General features: G+C 42.2%; 1 protein-coding gene across 1 annotated transcript in view; it reads right to left on the reverse strand.

Moving 5' to 3' along the window:
- The window catches only part of XKR4 (XK related 4), a 264972-nt gene extending 239977 nt beyond the window's left edge, over positions 1-24995 (reverse strand). The window contains exon 1 of the mRNA XM_060243789.1: positions 23853-24995. Coding sequence (XP_060099772.1) covers positions 23853-24694 — 842 coding nt within the window. The 5' untranslated portion in view covers positions 24695-24995. The remainder of the gene's footprint in view (positions 1-23852) is intronic.
- Positions 24996-25312: the final 317 nt, after the last annotated feature.

Raw genomic sequence — 25312 nt, forward strand, 5'->3', positions numbered from 1 at the left:
TTACTGGTGGAACCAACTTCCAGAAGAAGTAAGGGCCTTGCGGGACCTTGCTCAGTTCCTCAAGGCCTGTAAAACAGTACTATTTCAACTTGCCTTCAGCTGAATTATAGTGAAGAGGACGCCCAACATAGCTGAACATATTGAAATTGAAATTAATACTAGCACCTAAACAGTTTTAAAGTGTATTAAACTACTTAATTGTTATTATTAACTTAATTGTCAACTCCAATGTTTAGTCATTGTTTTACTGTTTTAGTCTTGACTGTTGTGAGCCGCCCTGAACCTGCTTTGGTGGGGAGGGCAGGATATAAATTCAAGAAAGAAAGAAAGAAAGAAAGAAAGAAAGAAAGAAAGAAAGAAAGAAAGAAAGAAAGAAAGAAAGAAAGAAAGAAAGAAAGAAAGAAAGAAAGAAAGAAAGAAAGAAAGAAAGAAAGAAAGAAAGAAAGAAAGAAAGAAAGAAAGAAAGAAAGAAAGAAAGAAAGAAAGAAAGAAAGAAAGAAAGAAAGAAAGAAAGATTTTAGAGCCCTAACCACTGTGGAAGAAAAAACTGAAATGAAGTAAAAAAATACCTAGGACCTTTGTTTGGAACTGGGCTATAAGACCATTGTGTTGGACTCAATTATTTCATAATATAATTAATATTAGAATATTTTTTGCCTGTCAGGTTTTTCACAAACTGTTTTAAACCATCACTCCCATTTATTATTTGTTGAGCAGAAAGCAGAGACAGGACCTTTTATGTAGTAGTACTTTAATCATGAACTGCCCTCGTATTACATTTAGGTCTTCGGCCACTTCCTATACAGCCTCCAGGAGCAGGAGTTTGGATCGCTGTGTTAAGGAACAGGTTGTAGGTCTTTGGCCATCCGCTATACTGGCCTCCAGGAACAGGAATTTGGATAGTCCTGCTAAGGAACAGGCTGGGGTGTGGGCATGAACGGTCCAGTGAATAGATTTTAGAAGACAGCTGATGAAGTGAGGAAGTAAGTCATCAGTCTATCACCAGGAACAGCCATTAGCTAAAGGGCTTGGCTGTTAGATGAACCTTGCCCAGCAGACTTGATGACCTAGCCCACTTGGAAGCATCTACTAATTAACAGCAGGTGCAGAACAAGACAATAATGAGATGCTGTCTCTGCTTGCTCCTCCAGGGTTGAATGTAGTGAAACAAAGATCTTTGTAATCCAGAGGAAGATTGTGGGCAGCCAAAAGGAGATATAGTGTCAAGAAGAGGATGAGAGATGAACAGGAATGAGGCAACCAGGCAATCACAGGACCTCAGGTAAGAACATAAGAGAAGTCATGTTGGATCAGGCCAATGGCCCATCCAGTCCAACTCTGTGTCACACAGTGGCCAAAAAAGCCCAGGAGATCCATCAGTGGGGCCAGGACTAGAAGCCCTCCCACTCTGCCCCCCATAAGTGGTCTATTGTGCTTCAGGCAGGCCAATAAAGCATGACAAGTGAGTCATAACAGATGACTGTGAATAGCACCAGCTGCCCACTTGTTTCTAAACACAGTTCTTACCTTTAAAGCCCTACATGGCCTAGGGCCAGGGTACTTGAAGATACATCTCCTATTATATTGTCCCATTTGCCAATTAAGATCTGCCTCAAAATCTTCACTATTCATGCTCCCACTTTCAGAGATGAGACCCATGGAAACCAAAGTTAGGGCCTTTTCAGTAGTGATCCCTTGCTTATTAAGTGTCCTTTCCCTTTAGGCTCACTTAGGCTGAATTCAGGCAATTTGGAATAACACAGGCACTTCCCCCAGGCAGATTAAGAAGTCAAGGTCAGACACACACAGTTGCCACCAGTTCCACCCTTGTACTCACCCCATTCTCCGATGTCTCTGAGACATATCAAATAGCTACCAGTTGAGAAGTGGTAGCAAAGTCTTCTGCTGCACTCCTCCGAGGTTTCCTGGCATCTGACTGCAGGAACACATAAGCAAGGTGGATTGGCAGTGTGAATCCACCAATCCACTCTAGGCACTCAGCAGTATTCTTTTTTTAGAATCACTGCAAAGTGGATGAGCACATATGCACATGGCCACTAAAAATGTAAGGAGAAAAACCAAAAGGGGAAGGCACGCAACAACTGTGTGAATGCACCAACACACCCCACACACAATATATGGGCATCTCGCATGGGAGCATCTGATCAAGATTTGTCCACTCCATTTTGGGGCAACAGGATTTGTGATGCCTCCTAAGTGCACAGATCTGCTGGTCTGAACGCAGCCTTTGTGTTCCTTTCTTTCAGGTGGCAAGCTAAAGCTTTTCTGTTCCTCCAGATTTTTAATTAGGATATTGATCTTTTTATACCATTCTAGTATAACTGAAAACTATTTTAAATTGTCAGTGATCTGTATTTGTGTTGGGCTGGGTTTTTAAAATGCTGGATTTTAATCAACATTGTTTAATGCTTTGTTTCTTAAATTATTCTTTACTTTATAGGTCACTTCAGGCTGGTTCCTGGAGAGGTGGCATAAAAATGTCTAAATAAATGCATCTATATTATTGGATGCTGACACTGCTACTGCATCAAATCAGGTTACCCTGTTCTTTAAGAGTAATGTTTTCATTAACAGACCCTTGGTCCTTTTTCTTAGAGGACTGATTTCTCTGCACAATGATTCACTTGGTACCAAGCTTTTGGACTCCATGTGCGATTGTTCTTCTTTCCAATTTATTCTGTTGAGTAGGGGCATATTTTCCCTATCTCCTGGATAAGATCATACCTTTTGCTTAATCATGGGTTCTTGAACTAGATGAACTGTAATTTTTAAAGTTATTTATTGCTGCTGTTCTTAGATATTTAATAAGAGTTGGTGCTTTATGTTTTGTTTTTATTGTTTATATATTTCTATTTGATTCTTCTATGTTGATTTTTAGTCATTTGTATTTGCTGCGCAGTCTCTACTCTGTTTAACAAAGAAAATTACTTTATTGTATCTTGACGGTTAGTATACTGTTTATTGCCCTATTTTATCCATGGGTATTTAAGTTCTGGTCTTTGTAATAAAGCTGAACTGAACTGTTTAACAAAGGGCGTTTTCGCACTGACCTTACTCGGGAGCGACGTCCCTCTTCACTGCGCAGCGTCTGCACAGATTTCGCACTAATTGTTCCGCAGAACCCGGAAGAGCCACAAAGTCCCGCGGTGAAGAGGGACGTCGCTCCCGAGTAAGGTCAGTGCGAAAACGCTCAAAGAATACATTATATATAAATTCTTTTAAGTACTTTAACAGAATAGTGGTAAGTATAACATTACCTGAGAGTGTATTTTGATTCTGGACTTACTCATACCTGGGCATTAACTTTCATAGAATCATAGAGTTGGAAGGGACCTCCAGGGTCATCTAGTCCAACCCCCTGCACAATGCAGGAAACTCACAAATACCTACCCCAAATTCACAGGATCTTCATCTCTGTCAGATGACCATCTAGCCTCTGTTTAAAAACCTCCAAGGAAGGAGAGCCCACCACCTCCTGAGGAAGCCTGTTCCATTGAGGAATCACTCTAAAGGTCAGGAAGTTTTTCCTAATGTTGAGCCGGAAACTCTTTTGATGTCATTTCAACCCAATGGTTCTGGTCCTACATTCTGGAGCCACAGAAAACAATTCCAAACTATTCTCTATATGACAGCCCTTCAAGTACTTGAAGATGGTGATCATATCACCTTTCAGCCGCCTCCTCTCCAGGCTAAACATCCCCAGCTCCTTCAACCTTTCCTCATAGGACTTGGTCTCCAGACCCCTCTCCATCTTTGTTGCCCTCCTCTGGACCCGTTCCAGCTTGTCTATATCCTTCTTAAAATGTGGTGCCCAAAACTGAACACAATACTCCAGGTGAGGTCTTACCAGAGCAGAGAAAAGCAATACTATCACATCACATGATCTGGACACTATACTTCTGTTGATACAGCCAAAAATTGCATTTGCCTTTTTAGCCACTGCATCACACTGTTAACTCATGTTCAGCATATAATCCACTAAGACCCCTAGATCCTTTTTGCACATACTACTGCTAAGACAAATCTTCCCCATCCTATAACTATGCATGGGATTTTTCCTACTGAAATGCAGAATTTTAACAGGGAATTTTATCCCTATTAAAATTCATTTTATTGGTTTTAGATTTGGTCCTAAGTAATGCCCAAGACTTGGTGAGAGATGTAAAAGTGATTGCGCCGCTGGGGAGCAGTGACCATAATGTTATTGATTTCACCGTTTGTATAAATAGGGAGTTGCCCAAAAAGACCGCCACAACCACGTTTAACTTTAAAAGGGTAAATTCTCTGAGATGAGGAAACTGAAAGGAAAGGTAGATGTGGTCAAAACCCTTGGGGAAGCTTGGAGACTATTTAAAACTATAATCCTAGAAGCTCAGATAAAATACATACCACAAGTTAGGAAAGGCACAAACAGGCATAAGAAAAGGCCTGCATGGTTGACAAACAAAGTAATGGAAGCTGTAAAAGGTAAGAAGGACTCCTTTAAGCGGTGGAAAACCAGTCCAAGTGAGATTAGTAAAAAGGAACACAGGCTGTGGCAAATCAAATGCAAGACTGTGATCAGGCAGGCAAAAAGGGACTATGAGGAGCATATTGCAAAAAACATAAAGACCAACAATAAAAATTTCTTCAAATATATTAGAAGTAGGAAACCAGCCAGGGAGGCAGTGGGGCCCTTGGATGACCATGGGGTAAAAGGATTACTGAAGGAGGATAGGGAAATGGCTGAGAAGCTGAATGCATATTTTGCCTCCATCTTCACTGTGGAAGATGAGGTCTTTTTGCCCACCCCAAAACCACTAATTTTGGAAGGGGTGTTGAAAGACCTGAGTCAGATTAAGGTGACAAAAAAGGAGGTCCTACAACTGATAGGCAAATTAAAAACTAATAAGTCACCAGGTCCGGATGGCATACATCCGAGAGTTCTAAAAGAACTCAAAGTTGAACTTGTGGATCTTTTGACAAAAATCTGTAATCTTTCATTGAAATCTGCCTCTTTGGTGTAGTGGTTAAGTGTGCGGACTCTTCTCTGGGAGAACCGGGTTTGATTCCCCACTCCTCCACTTGCACCTGCTGGCATGGCCTTGGGTCAGCCATAGCTCTGGCAGAGGTTGTCCTTGAAAGGGCAGCTGCTGTGAGAGCCCTCTCCAGCCCCACCCACCTCACAGGGTGTCTGTTGTGGGGGAGGAAGATAAAGGAGATTGTGAGCCGCTCTGAGACTCTTCGGAGTGGAGGACGGGATATAAATCCAATATCTACTTCTTCTTCTGTTCCTGAGGACTGGAAGGTAGCAAATGTCACCCCCATCTTTAAAGGGTTCCAGAGGAAATCTGGGAAATTACAGGCCAGTCAGTCTGACTTCAATACCGGGAAAGTTAGTAGAAAGCATTATCAAGGACAGCATGAGTAGGCACATTGATGAACACGGGTTATTGAGGAAGACTCAGCATGGGTTCTGTAAGGGAAGATCTTGCCTCACTAACCTTTTACATTTCTTTGAGGGGGTGAACAAACATGTGGACAAAGGAGACCCGATAGATGTTGTTTACCTTGACTTCCAGAAAGCTTTTGATAAAGTTCCTCATCAAAGGCTCCTTAGAAAACTTGAGAGTCATGGAGTAAAAGGACAGGTCCTCTTGTGGATCAAAAACTGGCTGAGTAATAGGAAGCAGAGAGTGAGTATAAATGGGCAGTCTTCGCAATGGAGGACGGTAAGCAGTGGGGTGCCGCAGGGCTCAGTACTGGGACCCATGCTCTTTAACTTGTTTATAAATGATTTAGAGTTGGGAGTGAGCAGTGAAGTGGCCAAGTTTGCGGATGACACTAAATTGTTCAGGGTAGTGAGAACCAGAGAGGATTGTGAGGAACTCCAAAGGGACCTGTTGAGGCTGGGTGAGTGGGCGTCAACGTGGCAGTTGCAGTTCAGTGTGGCCAAGTGCAAAGTAATGCACTTTGGGGCCAAGAATCCCAGCTACAAATACAAGTTGATGGGGTGTGAACTGGCAGAGACTGACCAAGAGAAAGATCTTGGGGTCGTGGTAGATAACTCACTGAAAATGTCAAGACAGTGTGTGCTTGCAATAAAAAAGGCCAACACCATGCTGGGAATTATTAGGAAGGGAATTGAAAACAAATCAGCCAGTATCATAATGCCCCCGTATAAATCGATGGTGCGGTCTCATTTGGAGTACTGCGTGCAGTTCTGGTCGCCGCACCTCAAAAAGGATATTATAGCATTGGAGAAAGTCCAGAAAAGGGCAACTAGAATGATTAAACGGCTGGAACACTTTCCCTATGAAGAAAGGCTGAAACGCTTGGGACTCTTTAGCTTGGAGAAACGTCGACTGCGGGGTGACTTGATAGAGGTTTACAAGATAATGCATGGGATTGAGAAAGTAGAGAAATAGGTACTTTTCTCCGTTTCTCACAATACAAGAACTTGTGGGCATTCGATGAAATTGCTGAGCAGACAGGTTAAAATGGATAAAAGGAAGTACTTCTTCACCCAAAGGGTGATTAACATGTGGAATTCACTGCCACTGGAGGTGGTGGTGGCCACAAGCATGGCCACCTTCAAGAGGGGTTGAGATAAAAATATGGAGCAGAGGTCCATCAGTGGCTATTAGCCACAGTGTGTGTGTGTATAAAAAATTTTTTGGCCACTGTGTGACACAGAGTGTTGGACTGAATGGGCCATTGGCCTGATCCAACATGGCTTCTCTTATGTTCTTATGAGAATGATGCAAGATCATCCACAGAGCTTTATGAAAAACTGGAGTATGAGCCTGGGTCTCCCAGATCCTAGCCTGACTTTCTAGCCAATTTAACTACATTGATGTTGGCCTACAGATAGTAATGGCTTAAACCCAAAACTCCAGAATGCAAAGTAATATTTGAAGAGCCTGTTCAGTATTGCTATTCCACTGGAAACTGATTACATGGGCTGCTAATTATGTGATCAAAATCATATTTCTCCTGGACTTGCATGAATTATGCAGCCATGAACTATGATGTGCTGTCTGACATGAGCTGCCTAGGAATTCCGAAGTGCACAAAGGTACTCTAAACTATGTGCGTTCTTAACTATATCCATATGCACCTGAGAACTATGAATCCTCCAAATGAATAGATCCCTTACAACCTTATAAATAGCAGCAGTCTGGCACTGGGCTCTCTTTCAGTTTTTCATTATCATTGGGTTATATTCTGAGTCTGGAGAAGCAAGTTGCCCATATTTTCTAGCAAATTCTTGCTGTTCAATCTCTGCAATATAGAATTGGCATGACAAGTTCTGCTTCATGTTTTCTCATTATACAGTTATTTCTGAGTTTGAGTAAAGGAGATCTCTAACAGAAGAGTGACAATTGTCAGTGCTTAGGAATATTCTTGTTCTTTTATCTTATTCTTTATATCTAGCCAGTTTAGAATTAAATTTTCTTTCAAGCCTGAAATAGCAGTCCTAAACTGTCTTCCCAGGAGGGAGAGACCATGCTCTAGCCTATATATGCTAGTGACTTTTGAATTGTAACTCAAGAGCTGTGATGTTGGCTGTCTGAGCACCTGTTCTGCTTTGCTGTCCTCTTGTGAATAATTCTGGTCACTAACATTGTGTTCAAAATAATATTTCATCTATAAGTATTCGAATTATGTAGTAGTGAAATATATATCACAAATTATTAGGAAGGGAACTGAAAACAAATCAGCTATTATCATAATGCCCCTGTATAAATCGATGGTGTGGTTTCATTTGGAATACTGTGTGCAATTCTGGTCACCGCACCTCAAAAATATATTAAAGTATTGGAAAAAGTCCAGAAAAGGGCAACTAGAATGATTAAAGGGTTGGAACACTTTCCCTATGAAGAAAAATTAAAACGTTTGGGGCTCTTTAGCTTGGAGGTTTACAAGATAATGCATGGGATGGAGAAAGTAGAGAAACAAGTACTTTTCTCCCTTTCTCACAATACAAGAACTCGTGGGCATTCGATTAAATTGCTGAGCAGTCAGGTTAAAACAGATAAAAGGAAGTACTTCTTCATCCAAAGGGTGATTAACATGTGAATTCACTGCCACAGGAGGTGGTGGCGGCTACAAGCATAGACAGCTTCAAGAGGGGGTTAGATAAAAATATGGAGCAGAGGTCCATCAGTGGCTATTAGCCACAGTGTGTGTGTGTGTGTGTGTATTTGGCCACTGTGTAACACAGAATGTTGGACTGGATGGGTCATTGGTCTGATCCAACATGGCTTCTCTTATGTTCTTAATTGTGAAGAGAAATACAAACTTTAAACTATCAATAATTTTGTACAGCACAAGCATTATTATTATTTTGTACAGCACAGCACATAGTATTATTAACTACCTTTGGAAATAGTCATCTATCCCCATAGTGGATGTCCCACAATAAGTATAAGCTGACACTCTTTACTGAGGCCTTTTTGTTTTGTGTTGTTTGTTTAGAATACAAAATTCAAATAAAATCATGTTATCACTTAGAATCATGGTTTACCAGTTCCCAAGCATCTTGGGAATAACAATGGGATAACAATGCAATTCCCTTTCTGTTAGTCTGGGAAATTTACTTCCCAGAAACAGCAAAACAATCCCGAATGACCTTAATCAATAACTTTTCACATTTACGGATCTGCCTTACTCACAGCTTGCAGTGTAATGGTTTCCAGTCACTTCGGGTGAACGTCATCTCTATCTTGAAGCGGAAGAAAGTGCGCCACTAGGAGCTATCCAGGCCATGCGGTTTTCAGCCTTGGCCATAGAATCCACTTTGGGAGGCTAACACCAGCTATCTTCCAGCAGTGCCAAGACTTCATTTCAGCAAAGCGGGAGGCACACGTATGCAACAGATGTCACCCATCCATGAGGCAATCAAGCTTATCCAGGCATGGACCCTGCCGGACCACCCAAGCCTTTGTCCAACGGACCCCAGGACAAAGACTGGTGGCAAGAAGAACACTAAAGAAGAGGAAGACCATCTTCAGTGAGCCAGGTTCCTTTGTGTACACCGGGTGTTACCTTAGGTAGCAATTTGGCCATCTATAGTCACCTTTTTAGATAAGTTTAATAGCTTTAAGCACATCTCCACCCAGTAGTTTCCCCCATTCTTTTCCCAGCTGTCATCCTGGAGCCTCTCCCTTGGCCCATTGTTACCTGTACAGCCAACCAGGTAACCCAGGCCAAGCCTGCTCATTGGCTAGCTATGAGCATCCAATCAGGGGTCACCAATTAACTGGCTATTGGCTACCACAAAGTCCAGCCCTTATGGTCACTGCGGAGCCTCCCCTTTTTTCCTGAGGTCACAGACCAGATGACCACTTTCCTCCTCCCTCGTACCTCCCATCCCCTGAGGGTCCAAGGTAGTCCTTATAACCTCTGACCCAGCTCCACTCATATGTGCATCTAGCAGTACCCCAGTTCCGCTGTATAGATCCATCCCCGATTCTGGCCACAGTTTTGGGTCCATTTTTCCCGTCCTCTATCGTCGCCATTGGAGCCTTCTTGAAGACTACGATCGGTAATTATCACCCTGTTTGTCTATCCATGTGTTGTCTCTATATCTTTCTCTATTTTTCTTAGGACTGTATGTATGTTTCATGAGCACATTGCCTTGTATGTATGCCTATATTTTTCTGGAATAAATTTTAATTGTTTTACTTAATTAGAGTCCTTGCTAAATTTAAGCATTAATTTCTGGACATGGAATCCTGTATACATAGATAAAAGATCCTGATTAAGCCAGGTGCCCACCTGACAATTCCCCAACCTCGTTTTGAGGGCATTTTGGCTTACATCAGCTCCCCTAAAGGTGGGGTGGGGGAGTGAATGCCTTTTCTTGGGTGGGTGGGAAGTCAGCAAGGAAGTGACCTCAGCAGGGTATAATGACAGAGTCCACTCTGCAAAGCAGCCATTTTCTTCAGAGAAGCTGATCTCTGCCATCTGGAGAGCAGTTGTAATTCTGAGTGATTTCCAGACCTCATGTGGAGACTGGCAACAGTGGTTCCCCAGTAGAAAATGGCTGGCTCAGAGGGTGGAGCTCCATACAAATGTTCACTTGAATTTGTGGAGAGTGGAGGTCAGAACAAATGCCTGAGCCTGCTTCCCCCAAACACTCAAGGAATGTGTAGAGGACTTCACTAGTGTTGCTAGCCTAAAGCTCCTGGGAGAAATGGGGAGGAAGGGGGAGAGGCAAAGGGAGTTGAGATCGCCTCAGATTTTAAAAAACATAAATTATGTCATTAGATATTACAGAATTTACAAAACCTACATGATTTGATCATTGCCTTTATGAATTCTACAGTATCCACATCATTTCTGGGTTTTTTTACAAGAAGTGATATCAGCATGCTGACACACACTCCATTTCCTTCCCCCAGGGTATGTCAGTGTGAAAAGAATCAGTATGCTGTAGCAGGAGACCTGAAATCCCTAGACTTCACTCCCCTCAGTAAAGTTGATGGATTTGATAATGTGGTCATCATCTTCCTGCCCATGGCATAGATTAGAGATTAACCTGAACTTCTGCTATTTTCTTGTGCAATTTTGGTACTATGTAAAAACTAGAAACTTTCAGCATGGCCATTCTGAAGCTGTGTAAAAGCTTAAACTTTCTGGAACTGAAAGCTTTCCCATCTTAAGTAATTCCTGTGACTTTTAAAGGTTATTCCTTTGGCATTGAATTAATCTTGTGCAGAGAATCAGCAAAATAGAGGGTGAACAGAATACTGCCCTTATTGCTTAAAACAAAAGCACTTATACAGTTGGCAGTTTAATTTTGGACACAGTGCCAAAACCATTTCTGAAAAAGCAACTTTACTGTTAAATTGATGTTGAAGCACTACACAACAACCATCCCCCACAAATATGAGTTACAGGCCAACAGGAACATTATCTCTGATAGTTAGATTCAAATCCACTAGTGCCTTACAGACACAAGATTTTTGGGGTTCTTCTGATAACAACATACTTTACCATTTAGTTTTCCAACCACCACTATTAAATGCTAATCTTCACAGTAAACAAAGAGGTTCAAGGTTGACCTCCAAAAGAATTTTAATTATGTGATACATGTATAGCCATATAAAGCCTTTATAATTTCCACATTCTTTGATGTTGCCTTTGTTCTTAAAAAACTAGTATTAAAGCACTACCACTGTATTCCAGACATCTCGATACCTTATTAAAAATCAAATTCAGGACTATCAGTGAGGGTACTATCCTAGCTCCCACCATATCCTTGTTTTCTAATACTAATCCATCATTCACATCCCTGCTGACAAAACCTGATTCCACATACAGATTTGTCTCCATTTCAGCACCCTTTTTATTGTTTGTTTTTAGAAGACATCCTCTTCCATTCTTGTACAAATCATTTATGCCATTAAAAACGCCATTATAAAAAAGAAACCACAAATAAAATATTTCCTAACATGCTATTGTTTGGACAATGTTTTTCCTATGTCCAGGAGGGAACATATGCTTTGTGTTTGAATGAAAATAAATCAGCCCCCCCATTTGATGTTTCCTCTGCATTTTCAGTGACCTATCCAGTATTATTGCTGATGCCAACAAAACAGAGATGGGGGGTCAGGGTAACGCTGTGACTACATTACGAGAATGCAAGTGGCAAGTGTTTTTCTATGCTCTCTTGATCAGCATTTAAAAAATTCCTGAAGTACTCTCTTTCCTTCCCCCAAGCAGCAGGAGGCCAATTAGCCTTTTCCATATAGATGCCCACAATGGGATACGCAGTACTTTGCAGCAAACAGCATTACAAATGAATTCAAGTACTGTGCTGTCCTGGAGCAGTGGTATGGAAATGTCCAGAGACCTTTTGTTTTTAAGTGTAGTATTGTATAATTCTTAAGTAGCACTATCCATACACTAAAAAAATTAAAAAGATAAGCAAAGAATCATGACAGCAGCATGACAACTGGAGAAGTGGGGCAAGGTGATACAATCTGCATCTAGCATTAAAGGAATCCATGGCTAACTAAGGTAAAAAATTCAGATTACCTTATGACTTAAGAAATCAAGAGTTCAAGAGTTGTACATGTATAAGTGTGGAAGACGAGAACTTTTTGCCCGCCCCAGAACCACTAATTTTGGAAGGGGTGTTGAAAGACCTGAGTCAGATTGAGGTGACAAAAGAGGAGGTCCTACAACTGATAGACAAATTAAAAACTAATAAGTCACCGGGTCCGGATGGCATACATCCGAGAGTTCTGAAAGAACTTAAAGTTGAACTTGTGGATCTTCTAACAAAAATCTGTAATCTTTCATTGAAATCTGCCTCCGTTCCTGAGGACTGGAAGGTAGCAAATGTCACCCCCATCTTTAAAAAGGGTTCCAGAGGAGATCCGGGAAATTACAGGCCAGTCAGTCTGACTTCAATACCGGGAAAGTTGGTAGAAACCATTATCAAGGACAGAATGAGTAGGCACATTGATGAACACGGGTTATTGAGGAAGACTTAGCATGGGTTCTGCAAGGGAAGATCTTGCCTCACTAACCTGTTACATTTCTTTGAGGGGGTGAACAAACATGTGGACAAAGGAGACCCGATAGATGTTGTTTACCTTGACTTCCAGAAAGCTTTTGATAAAGTTCCTCATCGAAGACTCCTTAGAAAACTTGAGAGTCATGGAGTAAAAGGACAGGTCCTCTTGTGGATCAAAAACTGGCTTAGTAATAGGAAGCAGAGAGTGAGTATAAATGGGCAGTCTTCGCAGTGGAGGACGGTAAGCAGTGGGGTGCCGCAGGGCTCGGTACTGGGTCCCATGCTCTTTAACTTGTTCATAAATGATTTAGAGTTGGGAGTGAGCAGTGAAGTGGCCAAGTTTGCGGATGACACTAAATTGTTCAGGGTGGTGAGAACCAGAGAGGATTGTGAGGAACTCCAAAGGGATCTGTTGAGGCTGGGTGAGTGGGCGTCAACGTGGCAGATGCGGTTCAATGTGGCCAAGTGCAAAGTAATGCACATTGGGGCCAAGAATCCCAGCTACAAATACAAGTTGATGGGGTGTGAACTGGCAGAGACTGACCAAGAGAGAGATCTTGGGGTCGTGGTAGATAACTCACTAAAAATGTCAAGACAGTGTGCGTTTGCAATAAAAAAGGCCAACGCCATGCTGGGAATTATTAGGAAGGGAATTGAAAACAAATCAGCCAGTATCATAATGCCCCTGTATAAATCGATGGTGCGGTCTCATTTGGAGTACTGTGTGCAGTTCTGGTCGCCGCACCTCAAAAAGGATATTATAGCATTGGAGAAAGTCCAGAGAAAGGCAACTAGAATGATTAAAGGGCTGGAGCACTTTCCCTATGAAGAAAGGTTGAAACGCTTGGGACTCTTTAGCTTGGAGAAACGTCGACTGCGGGGTGACATGATAGAGGTTTACAAGATAATGCATGGGATGGAGAAAGCAGAGAAAGAAGTACTTTTCTCCCTTTCTCACAATACAAGAACTCGTGGGCATTCGATGAAATTGCTGAGCAGACAGGTTAAAACGGATAAAAGGAAGTACTTCTTCACCCAAAGGGTGATTAACATGTGGAATTCACTGCCACAGGAGGTGGTGGCGGCCACAAGTATAGCCACCTTCAAGAGGGGTTTAGATAAAAATATGGAGCACAGGTCCATCAGTGGCTATTAGCCACAGTGTATGTGTGTATATAAAATTTTTTGCCACTGTGTGACACAGAGTGTTGGACTTGATGGGCCGTTGGCTTGATCCAACATGGCTTCTCTTATGTTCTTATGTTGCCTTCCATGCTGGATCCTGAGTGTTCAATCAACATCTATCCATTGATTTCAGAACTTTGCTGAAGATTCCAAACTTATGTATTGCAATAATTATTTCTTCTCATTTAGATGATATTGTCATCAAACTGAGAAGTCCATAAAATATTTTCCTTTTATTTCATCACACTTAAGGAGCAAATTGATGATTGTATCCCATAAGATATACATTAATTTTGAAAACCTTAATTTTTATTATTTTTACGTAACTTTCACTTATCATATTTACCGTTTTCCAGTTGTGCATATAAATTCATACCTTATTTGAATGGGTTCTTCCGACATCAACCCTTGCCACTTTAGCATTTTTCTTTTTAAAAAAAAAAAAATCCCTAGCCTGTAAGCAAACAGAAATTCTTATACATATTGTTACATTGGTATAATCCCAGTTCAAAATAAGGCTTTATATGATTTGACCCTGGCAAATCTAAATTCTATGGACCAAAATAAATAAATTATTTGCCCAGAATAAATTCAGCGAATGTAAAAGGCAGCATGTTTCCTTATTTATTTATTACTTCATTTACGTGGTGGTGGCAAGTACTGTCAAGTCATTGCTAGGGCTTTTTTGTATAAAAAGCCCAACAGGAACTCATTTGCATATTAGGTCACACCCCCTGGCACCAAGCCAGCCAGAACTGCATTCTTGTGCGTTCCTGCTCAAAAAAAAAAGCCCCAGTCATTGCTATCTTAAGGTGAGCCCACAGGGTTTTCAAGGCAAGACTTTCAGAAGTTGTTTGTCATTGCCTGCCTCTGCATAGCATCTTTGACAGTCTTTCATCCAAATACCAGCCTGCTTATAGTTTCCAGTATCTGATGAAGTCAGGGCAGCCTGGGTCATCCAGATCATTCGCACCTCACCTTTCTCCTCAATAGGGACCCAAAGCAGCTTATATTGTTCTCCTTTCCTCCATTTTCTCTTCACAACAGCCCTGTGAGATAGGTTAGGCTGAATGTATGCAACTGGCCAAGATTATCCAGCAATCTTCCACGGCAGAATGGAGATTCAGATCTGAGTCTCCCAGACCCTCTTCCAACCCTCTGCTACGCCACACTGGCTTAATATATTTTGATTGCAAGATTTCATTTTTTACAGAATAAGGGGAAATATGCTTTTGATTTCCAAGCATTCTACAGGCTAATGTAGAAAAGTAAAAAATTAGGTACTGTCAGGACCTGGAGCAGGAGTACAGTGAATAATATAACATCAGTCACTGCCAGGGCTTTTTTGTGTGTGTGTGTGGAAAAAGTCCAGCAGGAACTCATTCCTGCATTAAACCACATGCCCTAACATCATCATTGTTTAACATAGGCCTTTTCTACAAAAAAGCCCAGCAGGAACTCATTTGCATATTAGGCCACACACCTGACACCAAGCCAGCTGGAACTGTGTTCCTGTGTGTTCCTGCTCAAAAAAAGCCCTGGTCACTGCTTATCTTGCTCACAAGACATTTAGTGTAACTTTGTCTCTCACGCAAAGACTTAAGTGAATGCAGATTGATCCAGGTGGGTAGCCATGTTGGTCTTAAGCAAGAAAACAAAGTTAGAGTCCAATTGCACCTTTAAGACCAACAAAGTTTTATTCAGGGTGTGAGCTTTATTCAGGGTGTGAGCCTTCAGTCGATACATATAAGGCAAATGTCTGACATTTATTTGCTTGTTTTCTCCCAGAATTGAATGTAAACAATGATGACCTTATTAGCTTAACTTGTTATTCCTGTTTGTAACTCTTGAAACATTTCATTATATTGCAGGCTTGCATGGTAATTTGCTGTTCAACCTTTGCCTTATATGTATAGACTGCAAAGTGTGCGTGCACACAAAAGCTCACATACTGAACAATACTTTGTTGGTCTTAAAGGTGCCACTGAACTCTAACTTTGTTCTAAGTGAATGCAAACACTCATATGGTTCTTGTCATTAGTTCCACAAGAGGACTCAATGCACATAATCCAAATCCCATACTTTGAGTGTCATCATCAAGACACCCAACTCTGTATTTCATCATCTAGGCTTCCATAAGCATCCATCACACCATGAATTGTTGTTCTGAGGCTGCGGTAAGGTGTCCTAGATAGAACAAGTTTAACCTGATTCCCAACAAGATAGAGTTGATCAGTAAGACTGATTCCTGGAAGGTCTGGGTCCACTGATAGAAAAATGGAGTAGAGTTGGCATTTATAGAGCAGGTCAAAAGCTTGACAGTTATTCATGGACCCAGCCTTCCTCTTTGAAAAGCAGGCAGTCAAGAGCACTTTCTATCAGCTGCATCTGGTTTGCCTGCTCTCCTTTGTCCTAAACTAAACCAATCTGGCCATGCTAATCCATGCTTTTCTAATGTCACAGCTGGACTACTGTAATGTACTCTACACTGAGTTGTCCTTAAAGACAACCTAGAACTTAAAACTGCCTCAGAATGCAGTAGCCCAAGTAATGTTAGAGGCTGCCAGTAAGGAACATATCTTTTCTGTTTTAGAAAGGATGCCAGTTTATTTCTGGGCTCAATTCAAGGGGATGACAACGATATGTAAAGCCCCTAAAGCCTGGAATGTTTCAATCATACTAGTTCAAGATTAATTACCTCTTGTTTAATGTCTGAACTAGGGATGAGCACAGAATGCAAAAATGGTGGTTCATTTCATTTCGTGATTCATTGATTTGCCTGATTTGGTGGGACGGTTTGGTTCATGGTTTTTTTTTTTATGAATGAATTGTGGCTCATTGCTTCATTTGGTTTGGGAAGGTGTAGAATGGCCCCTGAGAGGGCTAGAAAGTGGCAGAACACTGCAATGTGTCCAGCGTGATGACATCAACTGGAAGCGACATCACCATGTCAAGCATGTCGGGCACATGAGGAGGATCCTCCACTGATAATGACACAGACAAACCACCCCCCAAAATAAGCCACTTCATTTTTGCAAGTTGAGCATGGTGCAAGTACCCAAAATTATTCAGGATAAACCATGAATCGGCTACTTAGGCAGAAATCACTATTCGTGCTTTGATTTGTGCCCATCCCTAGTCTGCGCCATTCCACAATCAATTTTCAAAGGAAGAGGGCATTCTGTATTTCCCTTTATTATCAAAACATTTGCAAATTGTTATTTTTATGATCTAATTTTGTAACTATCTATTTAGTTACAAAAAATGGAAAAAAAACCCTACGTCTTTGCAACAAAAGAAAGCAAAAAAAAAAAGCATGCACATAGGAAAGAAGAACTAACAACATGGATCAATTCAGAAATGCTATGGCAAGTGAATGAGAAAAAATAATGTGATACAGAAGGGTATTAAGGAATTAACTAATTAATTAAGCAGGAAAGGAAAGAGGTGTAGTTTAAGGGGCAGCAACCTTGAAAACCTTAAATATTACTTTCCCTATCCAGAATGGACAGGATGGCACTACAGTTATATGGAGAATTGCCACATATCACATATGAAGTAAAAACAGGAAGTCAAAAGGGAAAACCTTGTAATACAAGTTAACCATGGTATCATCTTGCTTCTCCCCTTAAAACTGTTGATATAAAAACAAACTGGGGGGGGGGGGGGTAGATTCCAGTGTCTCTTACCTCTAAACAGTGATCTATCTGATGGCCAGACAATGGTTTAGTTTATTTTACAGGACTAGGAAAGACAAACAGCTTTTCTACCTTAAAATCCATTTGGACCTTGAAATTGTTAGCAGCTGAAACGGCTTTAGTGATATAATATATCAAGTAATGTTGAAAGGAAGAATCCTGGCTATGGAAGTCACTGTCCATCTTAAGTTCATACTTCAAACCCAGCCAGATGTTTAGAGGCTCCCTTCCCTATTCAGGCTTTTCTCCACCACTTCCCTCAGAGCTATATCAGGTAGCTGATTCATTTCCATTCCAGCTTTTTCACATCTATTTTAAAGCAATTTTATCTACCAATCCAGATAAAGAACACCCTCCTCTCTCACCTAATAGTGTCTTCCTATTTCAAGACTAAACTAGGCAACTGAGGCATTTCAGCAATTAGAAACAGTGAAAGGTAGTAGCTTAGAATCTCCAACTCCTCACCTTGTCATGTACATGGAGATGTTCCACCTCACTCATTCTTTGTTATATTCCCAAATTACATCATTCACACTGTGCTTCCCAGAACACTCATTAAAATAACTGCTTCCTCTGCACTGTTTACTGAAGACACATTTATAGGCCAGATTGTCATTTCCAGTAAACCCTTTTCAAATCAATCTGGCAGTATACACAAGATGAAAGAAAGACTCAGTTCTGTACCCTGATATACATAAATTCACAGCAGTACATACATACATAAGAAACTCTTGGAAAGGGATGTCAAATATGCAATACGATCATTGCCCATATGCTGATGAAAAGTAATGTCCAGCTGAACCACTCTCACTATATTGATAATTCAGACTTAAGCAGAACAATGATTTCCCCAATACCCTGTAAAAACCTGTTCAACTTCTTATTAGTGCACTCTTTAGCACAGTTCAGTCCTCAGAAGTTTGTAAAAGTGAAAGACAGAATATAAAGAATACAAACCTAAATATCAATTATAAACCATGTATCATTCATACCAAGCATAACTTTTCATGCTTTCTAGTAAGAGTTCATTTTAATCAAGTTAAATAGCTTTTTTAACAACATCATCCCTACAAATGCAACATTTAAACCCCAATTACTCTCTAATTAGCATGCTTTAATTAAAAATAATACATAACTGTTTTCAACAATAGCACTTAAATTCATAAAGAAAAACTGCATTCAACTCTATTAACCAAAAACAAATGAGTCCTAGCAAACTAACAGCTTGACAAATGTAACAATCATATTTTTTTTGGAACAGATTGTAGGAGGTCAAACATACCACAGTATCAGTAATGTAAGACACAAAGTAGTGATGAAAGAGGTGGGTCTTCAACAGTGGCTGGTGAGTTGGTCTGCTGGTGGGAATAGCTTGCCAGTATTGGACAGCCAAGGAGAGGAAGGAAAATGCCATTCTTGCCATTAACTGTTGAGACACAGCACTACAGTCAAGATACCTTGGTCACCACCATGCAAAAAGTCTACTATTCTGACCAGTCAGCAACCATATGTCTGTACTGTGCTGGCTGAGATGCTCCTTACCACCAATTGTGATTTCTAATAATGATGGGCTTTTGCCTTCCCTCCAGATATTCAATCCCACAGCTGTGATTTGTTCCCATCATAGAGCCAAATCATCAGTCAATGATGTTTTCCTGTAATGTCATCACAGTTAGAAAGACTCAAGTTTAAACGGGCCCTCTTAGATTCTGAGGACCCTCATTTGAACTCCAGATATTCCATCATGGTTCAACCTACAGAAAGGTCTAGCTGCTGAGGGAAATGGTCCCCCACTCTAGTTCAATGTTTAAAAGAACTTCTGAATTCAGGAAGTCAACGGAACTTCTGTTAAGAACCAAGGTATTCAACGATAGTTCAAGACCCTATAGAAGTAATAATAATACTTTTTATTTATATCCCGCCCTCCCCACCGAAGCAGGCTCAGGGCGGCTCACAACACATTAATTCAATATAATACAATAAAATCATATAATTCAATAAATACTACATTATAAAACCATGTGTATGAAAATCTCATACAAAACATACATCCCTGTTCTTCCATTCCTCATCAGACAAGCATGTTAAGCCTTTTAATTTATTTAAACCATGGTTTAATAAAAAATGCATAGCAGCTAAAATGGCTTTGAATAGGGTCTATCACCAATACTGAAGTGCTGATGAGGGAACTAAGCAAGAAATGCTTTCCCAACTGTTGTCCCCAAAAAAGCATATAAATGATTGGTAAAACATAGAAAAAAAGAGTATTCCAAAGAATTGTGGGGAGAGCTTATTAATGCAGCCAAAAGAAAAAATACATCCCTTTTCTGGAAGTTAGTCACTTGTAGAGCTTCAGATGCTAAGTCTCCAATGGCTGCCTGTATCCCTCCAGATAGATGGGTCTCCTTTTTCAGAGAAACATAACTTTCAAGCTTCAGAAATACCCAGAGAAACAAGAAAGTCTGACCAGTTTTTAGTGGAAAGTGCCCTCAATTTAAAGTAGACTTTTATGGCTCACCTGCTTTACATGCAGAAGCCACCCTCAGGATTTCCAAGACAAGTGACAAAAAGAGGTGCCTTGCCACAGCCTGCTACTGCATAGCAACCCTGCACTTTGTTGGTGGTCTCCCATCTAATATTAACAAGAGCTTACCCTGCTTAGTTTCTGAAATCTGAAAAGATTGGCCAAACCTGGGCACTTCAGAGACTTGAGAAGGTGTGAAGGCATTACCAATGTGAGAAGTTCCTGAACAGTTGCCAGAGAACAAATTTTGGATTGGTGCCTAGATCATTAATGTCTGTATTGAAAAGGTTCCAATACCCTATAGTTTCCTTTCCTTATTTGAGGAAGACTTTGAAATGAGGGGAAACTCTGGGGACCTCTTCTACTCAACTATGAAAATGTTATGAATGTGTTTTCTCTGTTATGAAATGAAGTTGATTCTCAGAACTAATTCTTTGGACTTCTCTTTTATGAAAACTATTTATTATGAATTTAACCTATGGACTTTTTCTGGATATTATGACTTTCTCTATAATTGTACGTTTTGTGATGGTATGAAAACAACAAAGTAATTTGTATAAATATCTTTTGTTATAATTTTTGCATTATTTACATTTTAAAGCCAGAATTGATGCACGGCACTCTGTTGGAAAACTCCAACAGATTGTCATGCAACCAAAAAAAAAAAAAACCAACAACCAAAAATAATCAGTGTTCAAAATAGAAATAACCAGGGGGATTTTTTTGTAGAAGGAATTCCTTTGCATATTAGGCCACACACCCCTGATGTAGCCAATCCTCCAAGAGTTTTAGTAGGCCCTGCAATAAGAGCCCTGTAAGCTCTTGGAGGATTGGCTACAACAGGGATGTGTGGTCTAATATGCAAAGGAGTTCCTGCTACAAAAAAAAAAGCCCTGGAAATAACTATATGCAAACTGCTATATGTTTAAATAGTTTGCTCTCATATCTACTAATGTTATGATAACTAGTGATGTATTAGTATTCCTATGCATAACTGAAATCACTCATCAGGGCATTGTGTGTATTTACAAAATACGTGTGTACTCACATCCCGCGTTACCAACTTTCTCTCTTTCCCAGTCAGAAGCTTATCTGACTGGGGTTTACCTTTCCTAAAAATTACTATGCTCAAACTTCCCTCCAAGAAGAAGAAAAAGACAAAAAACTACATTTTCCATCAACTTCATGAATATGAACTTCATTGCCTGCTTTATGAGCCATAGCCACACATTTCCACTAGTTTCCCATCCCCACAATTACTTTGTTGTGAAATTTTATTAATTATAACTTTGCCATAATTATTACTAGCAATACAGAATATTTTAGTATAGAAGTGTCAGAATCCCTCTATGTACAAAATAGACCCTCGTTCCATCATGTATGTAATATGGAACATACTTTGTTTTGGAAAAGGGAAATTAATAGCTATAGAAGCTATAGGCCTGGGGAAGGACTGCAAGGAAGAGGGAAATGCGAGATTGTGGAAATGTCATCCAGTTCCAGCATTCTCTACATCCTCAAAGCTTTGGACAGGTTGATTTTGCCTCCTTCTCCTCACTTTAACTGACACCTGGTCTTGACATTCTTTCCTTTCCAAAACATTTTTATTTCCTCAGTAACCAGCTTTTAAAATGTTGTCTTCTTTTGATTGATTTACAAAGTATTTTCTTTCTTTCTTTTTGCATACCAGAATAATCCCACAAGAATGTAGCTATCCCTATGCTGTCTATGAATGGCCTGGCTTTGCTGCTTCCATTATCTGCACAGTGTTCAGACAGTTTACTATTAGATATAGTGACTGGCAAAATGATGCACATCTCTTACTACTACAATAAAAGTTGAAGTTCAAACAAAACCAAGTCCAATGTCACAGTCTTGCAAAGGCTTCAGGCAACTTACTAGCAAAGAGGTTCTCTTCAGCTCTTACAATACAACCAGACATGTCTATGCTTTCAGCAGTACTCCACAGAACAGATAACAAAGTATCTGAGGAACCCTTATCTAATAAACTGTTATCTGGAAGACTGGGTTCAAACACCCATTCAGCCAAAACTGTTACTTCAGATCTATCATACTGTCACACAGTTTATGAGGCTAAAATGAGCAAAAAAAAATTGTGTATGCTTCCCAGTGTCCATTGACAGATCAAAACAACACAAATGGACAGATGGACTGGTAGACCACATTGTTCCCACTAACCGGAAGCTGTAGCTTGTACTCAATGCACATCAAGTTCACATAGCTCCCTTAAGGTCATGATGCAACATTTTAAAATCAATTATCTGGATTGCAGTCATGCTCTGTTGCAGGCAAGCCACACTGGGGCGTGGCGGGATTGATAAGAATATTTTTGAGTTTAAAAAACTGGTGGGGAGAATAATACAAATAAAACTAAATGACATTTTAGAATGAGAAAGCTCTATGTCATATTCAATACAATAACACATTGGAGAAGTACTCTTTTCATTCCACTATATCTTCCTGAACACAAAAGGTTCTTTCAAACACACCTTTCAAACATTAGGCCAAAAATTTCAATAAAGTCATCAACAGTAGTGACCATGAACTGTTGTTCAGAAAGACTTTGAAATAAATATGTCAACCAGTAGTCTAATGTTCATTGAAGGAGTTTAGAATAAATTTCTGAAGTCACCTGTTTTGAAAATCAAATAAAGAGACCAGCATAGACAGGAGAAACAAGCAATGAGGACCCACTAGGGATATATACACTGGCATTTTTCTTAGGCTGTCACACAATTATTAGCAAGTGTTTTTCACAGCTACTCTAAATTTGAACCTCCACCTCAATAAAATTCTCAGGTTTTTATTCTCTTTTAAACTTCATCTGATATCATTCTCAATTATTTCAATGATATTAGAATTTCACCCTTATCCAAAGTATTTGTTCAGAAGCTCAACTTATTGTGTTGACTAGTCATAAAAACAATTATACGCATACTGCCTCCTACTATTATATTATGTGTAATTATAAATCAAGAGTGTATGAGTATTTCATAGCAAAATTCCACATAATATTTGTCTCAGTATACTACTCCATAAATTTAATGTCAGAATATATTTAAATATAGTAATTATGTAAATACAACACAAAAGAGTTGAACAATAAACTTAATCTGCCATTATTGATGAGGTTTGTGGATCTTTGTAATACTTAAAACACTAGTTTTCTTCTCTGGGAGAATAGCTGGTACTTTCTATGAGGCCAGGCAAAACTGTCCCTGCTCATGGGTCTGCTTTCTACATTACTTTTAAGCGACAGACGAATCAGCACCTCAGGAGGAGGCACACCTACACCTTAATAAAAATGAAAATATACATGTTGGAATGAAACTATAAATGTCTATTTCAAAGAAAAGATGCATGTTTGATTTTCTTCTACAAGGGAATCTGGAGTCAGTACCTCTTCACTTTGCAACAGACATAGGAGAACTCCTAGGGACAATTCAATTTAAGACCCTAGAGTGAGTGTAATACCAAGCAGCACACTTCCACCGTTTTCTGTGTTTAAAGGACAAGATGGAAAACAGGCTAGGATTCAGCCTCATGCCATGTAAAAACACACCGGTCTCGCAGGGGGCGTGGATGCCATTTCTCCATTGTGCGTCTATTCAGCCACTCCTGAAAGGCTCTGGAAGTGGCAGCAATAGCAGTGCGATCGATCTGGCCGCAATTACGATGCCACACAAGGAGCAGGCTGCCTTGGCTAATTCAGAAGTGTGCATCTACACACCCAAAGACCAAGCTGAAACCATCACACACGTCGTTGCCCTTGGAGGAAGCTTCCCTCCCTCCCCAAACACGTTACTCCAGGGGGTCTTAGGGAAGCCCGGCCTGAGTCGCTGGCAGCACAGCACTGGGGGGCCCGGCCGTGTGGGAAGCGTTTGTCTCTTACCTCCAGATCTGGCCGAGCTGCAGGATGTGGATGAGGGACTGCATGAGCCAGACGCAAAAGGCCCAGGAGGCGGACCGGCTCTTGTGCGGCCTGACGCCGCCGCCGCCGCCGCTTCCACTCGTGGCGTTGGTGGTGCTGCTGCTGTTGGTGCTGTTGGTAGCGTTGCCCTTGCTAGCGTTGGACGCCTGCCTCTGAGGCGTGCCCGGCCGAGCCCCGGCGGCGGCGGCAGCAGCAGCATCCATGTCCCCCGCGGCCGAGCCGCTGCTCACCAGCAGTTTGCTCTCGGCGTGGCCGCCGCCCGCCGACGAGGCGGGAGCCGCCACGGCGTTGTCCTCGGCGGTGAAGTCGTGGACGAACCAGCGGAAGCTGAACACCTGCACCGACAGCGAGCCGAGCAGCACGAAGAAGAGCGTCAGCCCGAACCACCAGCGCTGGCCCCGCAGGTAGTAGTCCACCGCCAGCCAGAGGTCCGTGCCCACGTCGGCGAAGTACACGGCCACGGCGGCCAGGATCCACAGCCCGTCCCACAGCGAGTAGCGCCGCTGCTCCCGGCTCAGCCGCAAGCACAACGACGACGAGCCCCCGCCCGAGCCCCGCGAGCCCCCCGCCGCCCGGCCGCCGCCGCCGCCACAGCAGCAGCGGCTCCCGCCACCCGAGCCGCAGCAGCTCCCGCCGCTCGGCGCCTCGTCGTCTTCCGCGCCTCCAGGCCCCGCCGCCGCCGAGGGCAAGCCCGAAGCCAGCGCCTGCACCGAGCCCGAGTGCTCCGAGTTCTGCAGCGGCGTGAACGCCACCTCGCTGCCCTTCTTCATCTTCAGCCGCCCCCCGTCCGACTTCGCGGCCATGATGCGGCTGGAAGGAGGAGGAGGACGAGAAGGCGGCGGCGGCGGCGGCAGGGAGAGGGACCCAGTCCGGGAGCACCCTTGAGCCCGCCCCCTCCCTCTTCCACCGCCGCCGCGGCGGACGCTGGGCTCGGCTCCTCGGGGCGCTGACGGGGCTGGGCCACCGGCGCCTGCAGGCGCTGCTGGAGCGCCGCCTGTCTGCGGGGAGCCACGCTCACCCGCCCAGCCCCTGGCGGGAGCAGCCTGGCGAGCGCTCCCCGAACCAGCGCATCCTTTTCTCGGCCTGGCCCGCCCCGCCGCTTTGCCGCCGTCGCCGCCGCCGCCGCTGCCACCCAGCTGACTGACGCCGGGAAAGAGGATGACCTCATCCCTCTCGCCCCCTCCCTTTACACACACACCCACCCAGCACCGCCGTGGCGCCCGGGAGGGAGGGGAGGAGCAGGAGGGGAGGGGAGGGGGCTTTGTGCAGCGGGGGATGCAACAGGAGGCGGAGGGGGGAGGGAGGGAACGAAGGGAGCTTTGCCAGGCGGTGCGGCGACGAGAAGGGGAGGTGGTCCGCAGAACACGGTCAAGGATTACCTTTGCAGGGCGGGTGGGGAAAGCTGCTTGCTCGGGCTCGAA

This window comes from Heteronotia binoei, chromosome 7, assembly GCF_032191835.1.
Source record: "Heteronotia binoei isolate CCM8104 ecotype False Entrance Well chromosome 7, APGP_CSIRO_Hbin_v1, whole genome shotgun sequence".
NCBI classification, from domain to species: domain Eukaryota; kingdom Metazoa; phylum Chordata; class Lepidosauria; order Squamata; family Gekkonidae; genus Heteronotia; species Heteronotia binoei.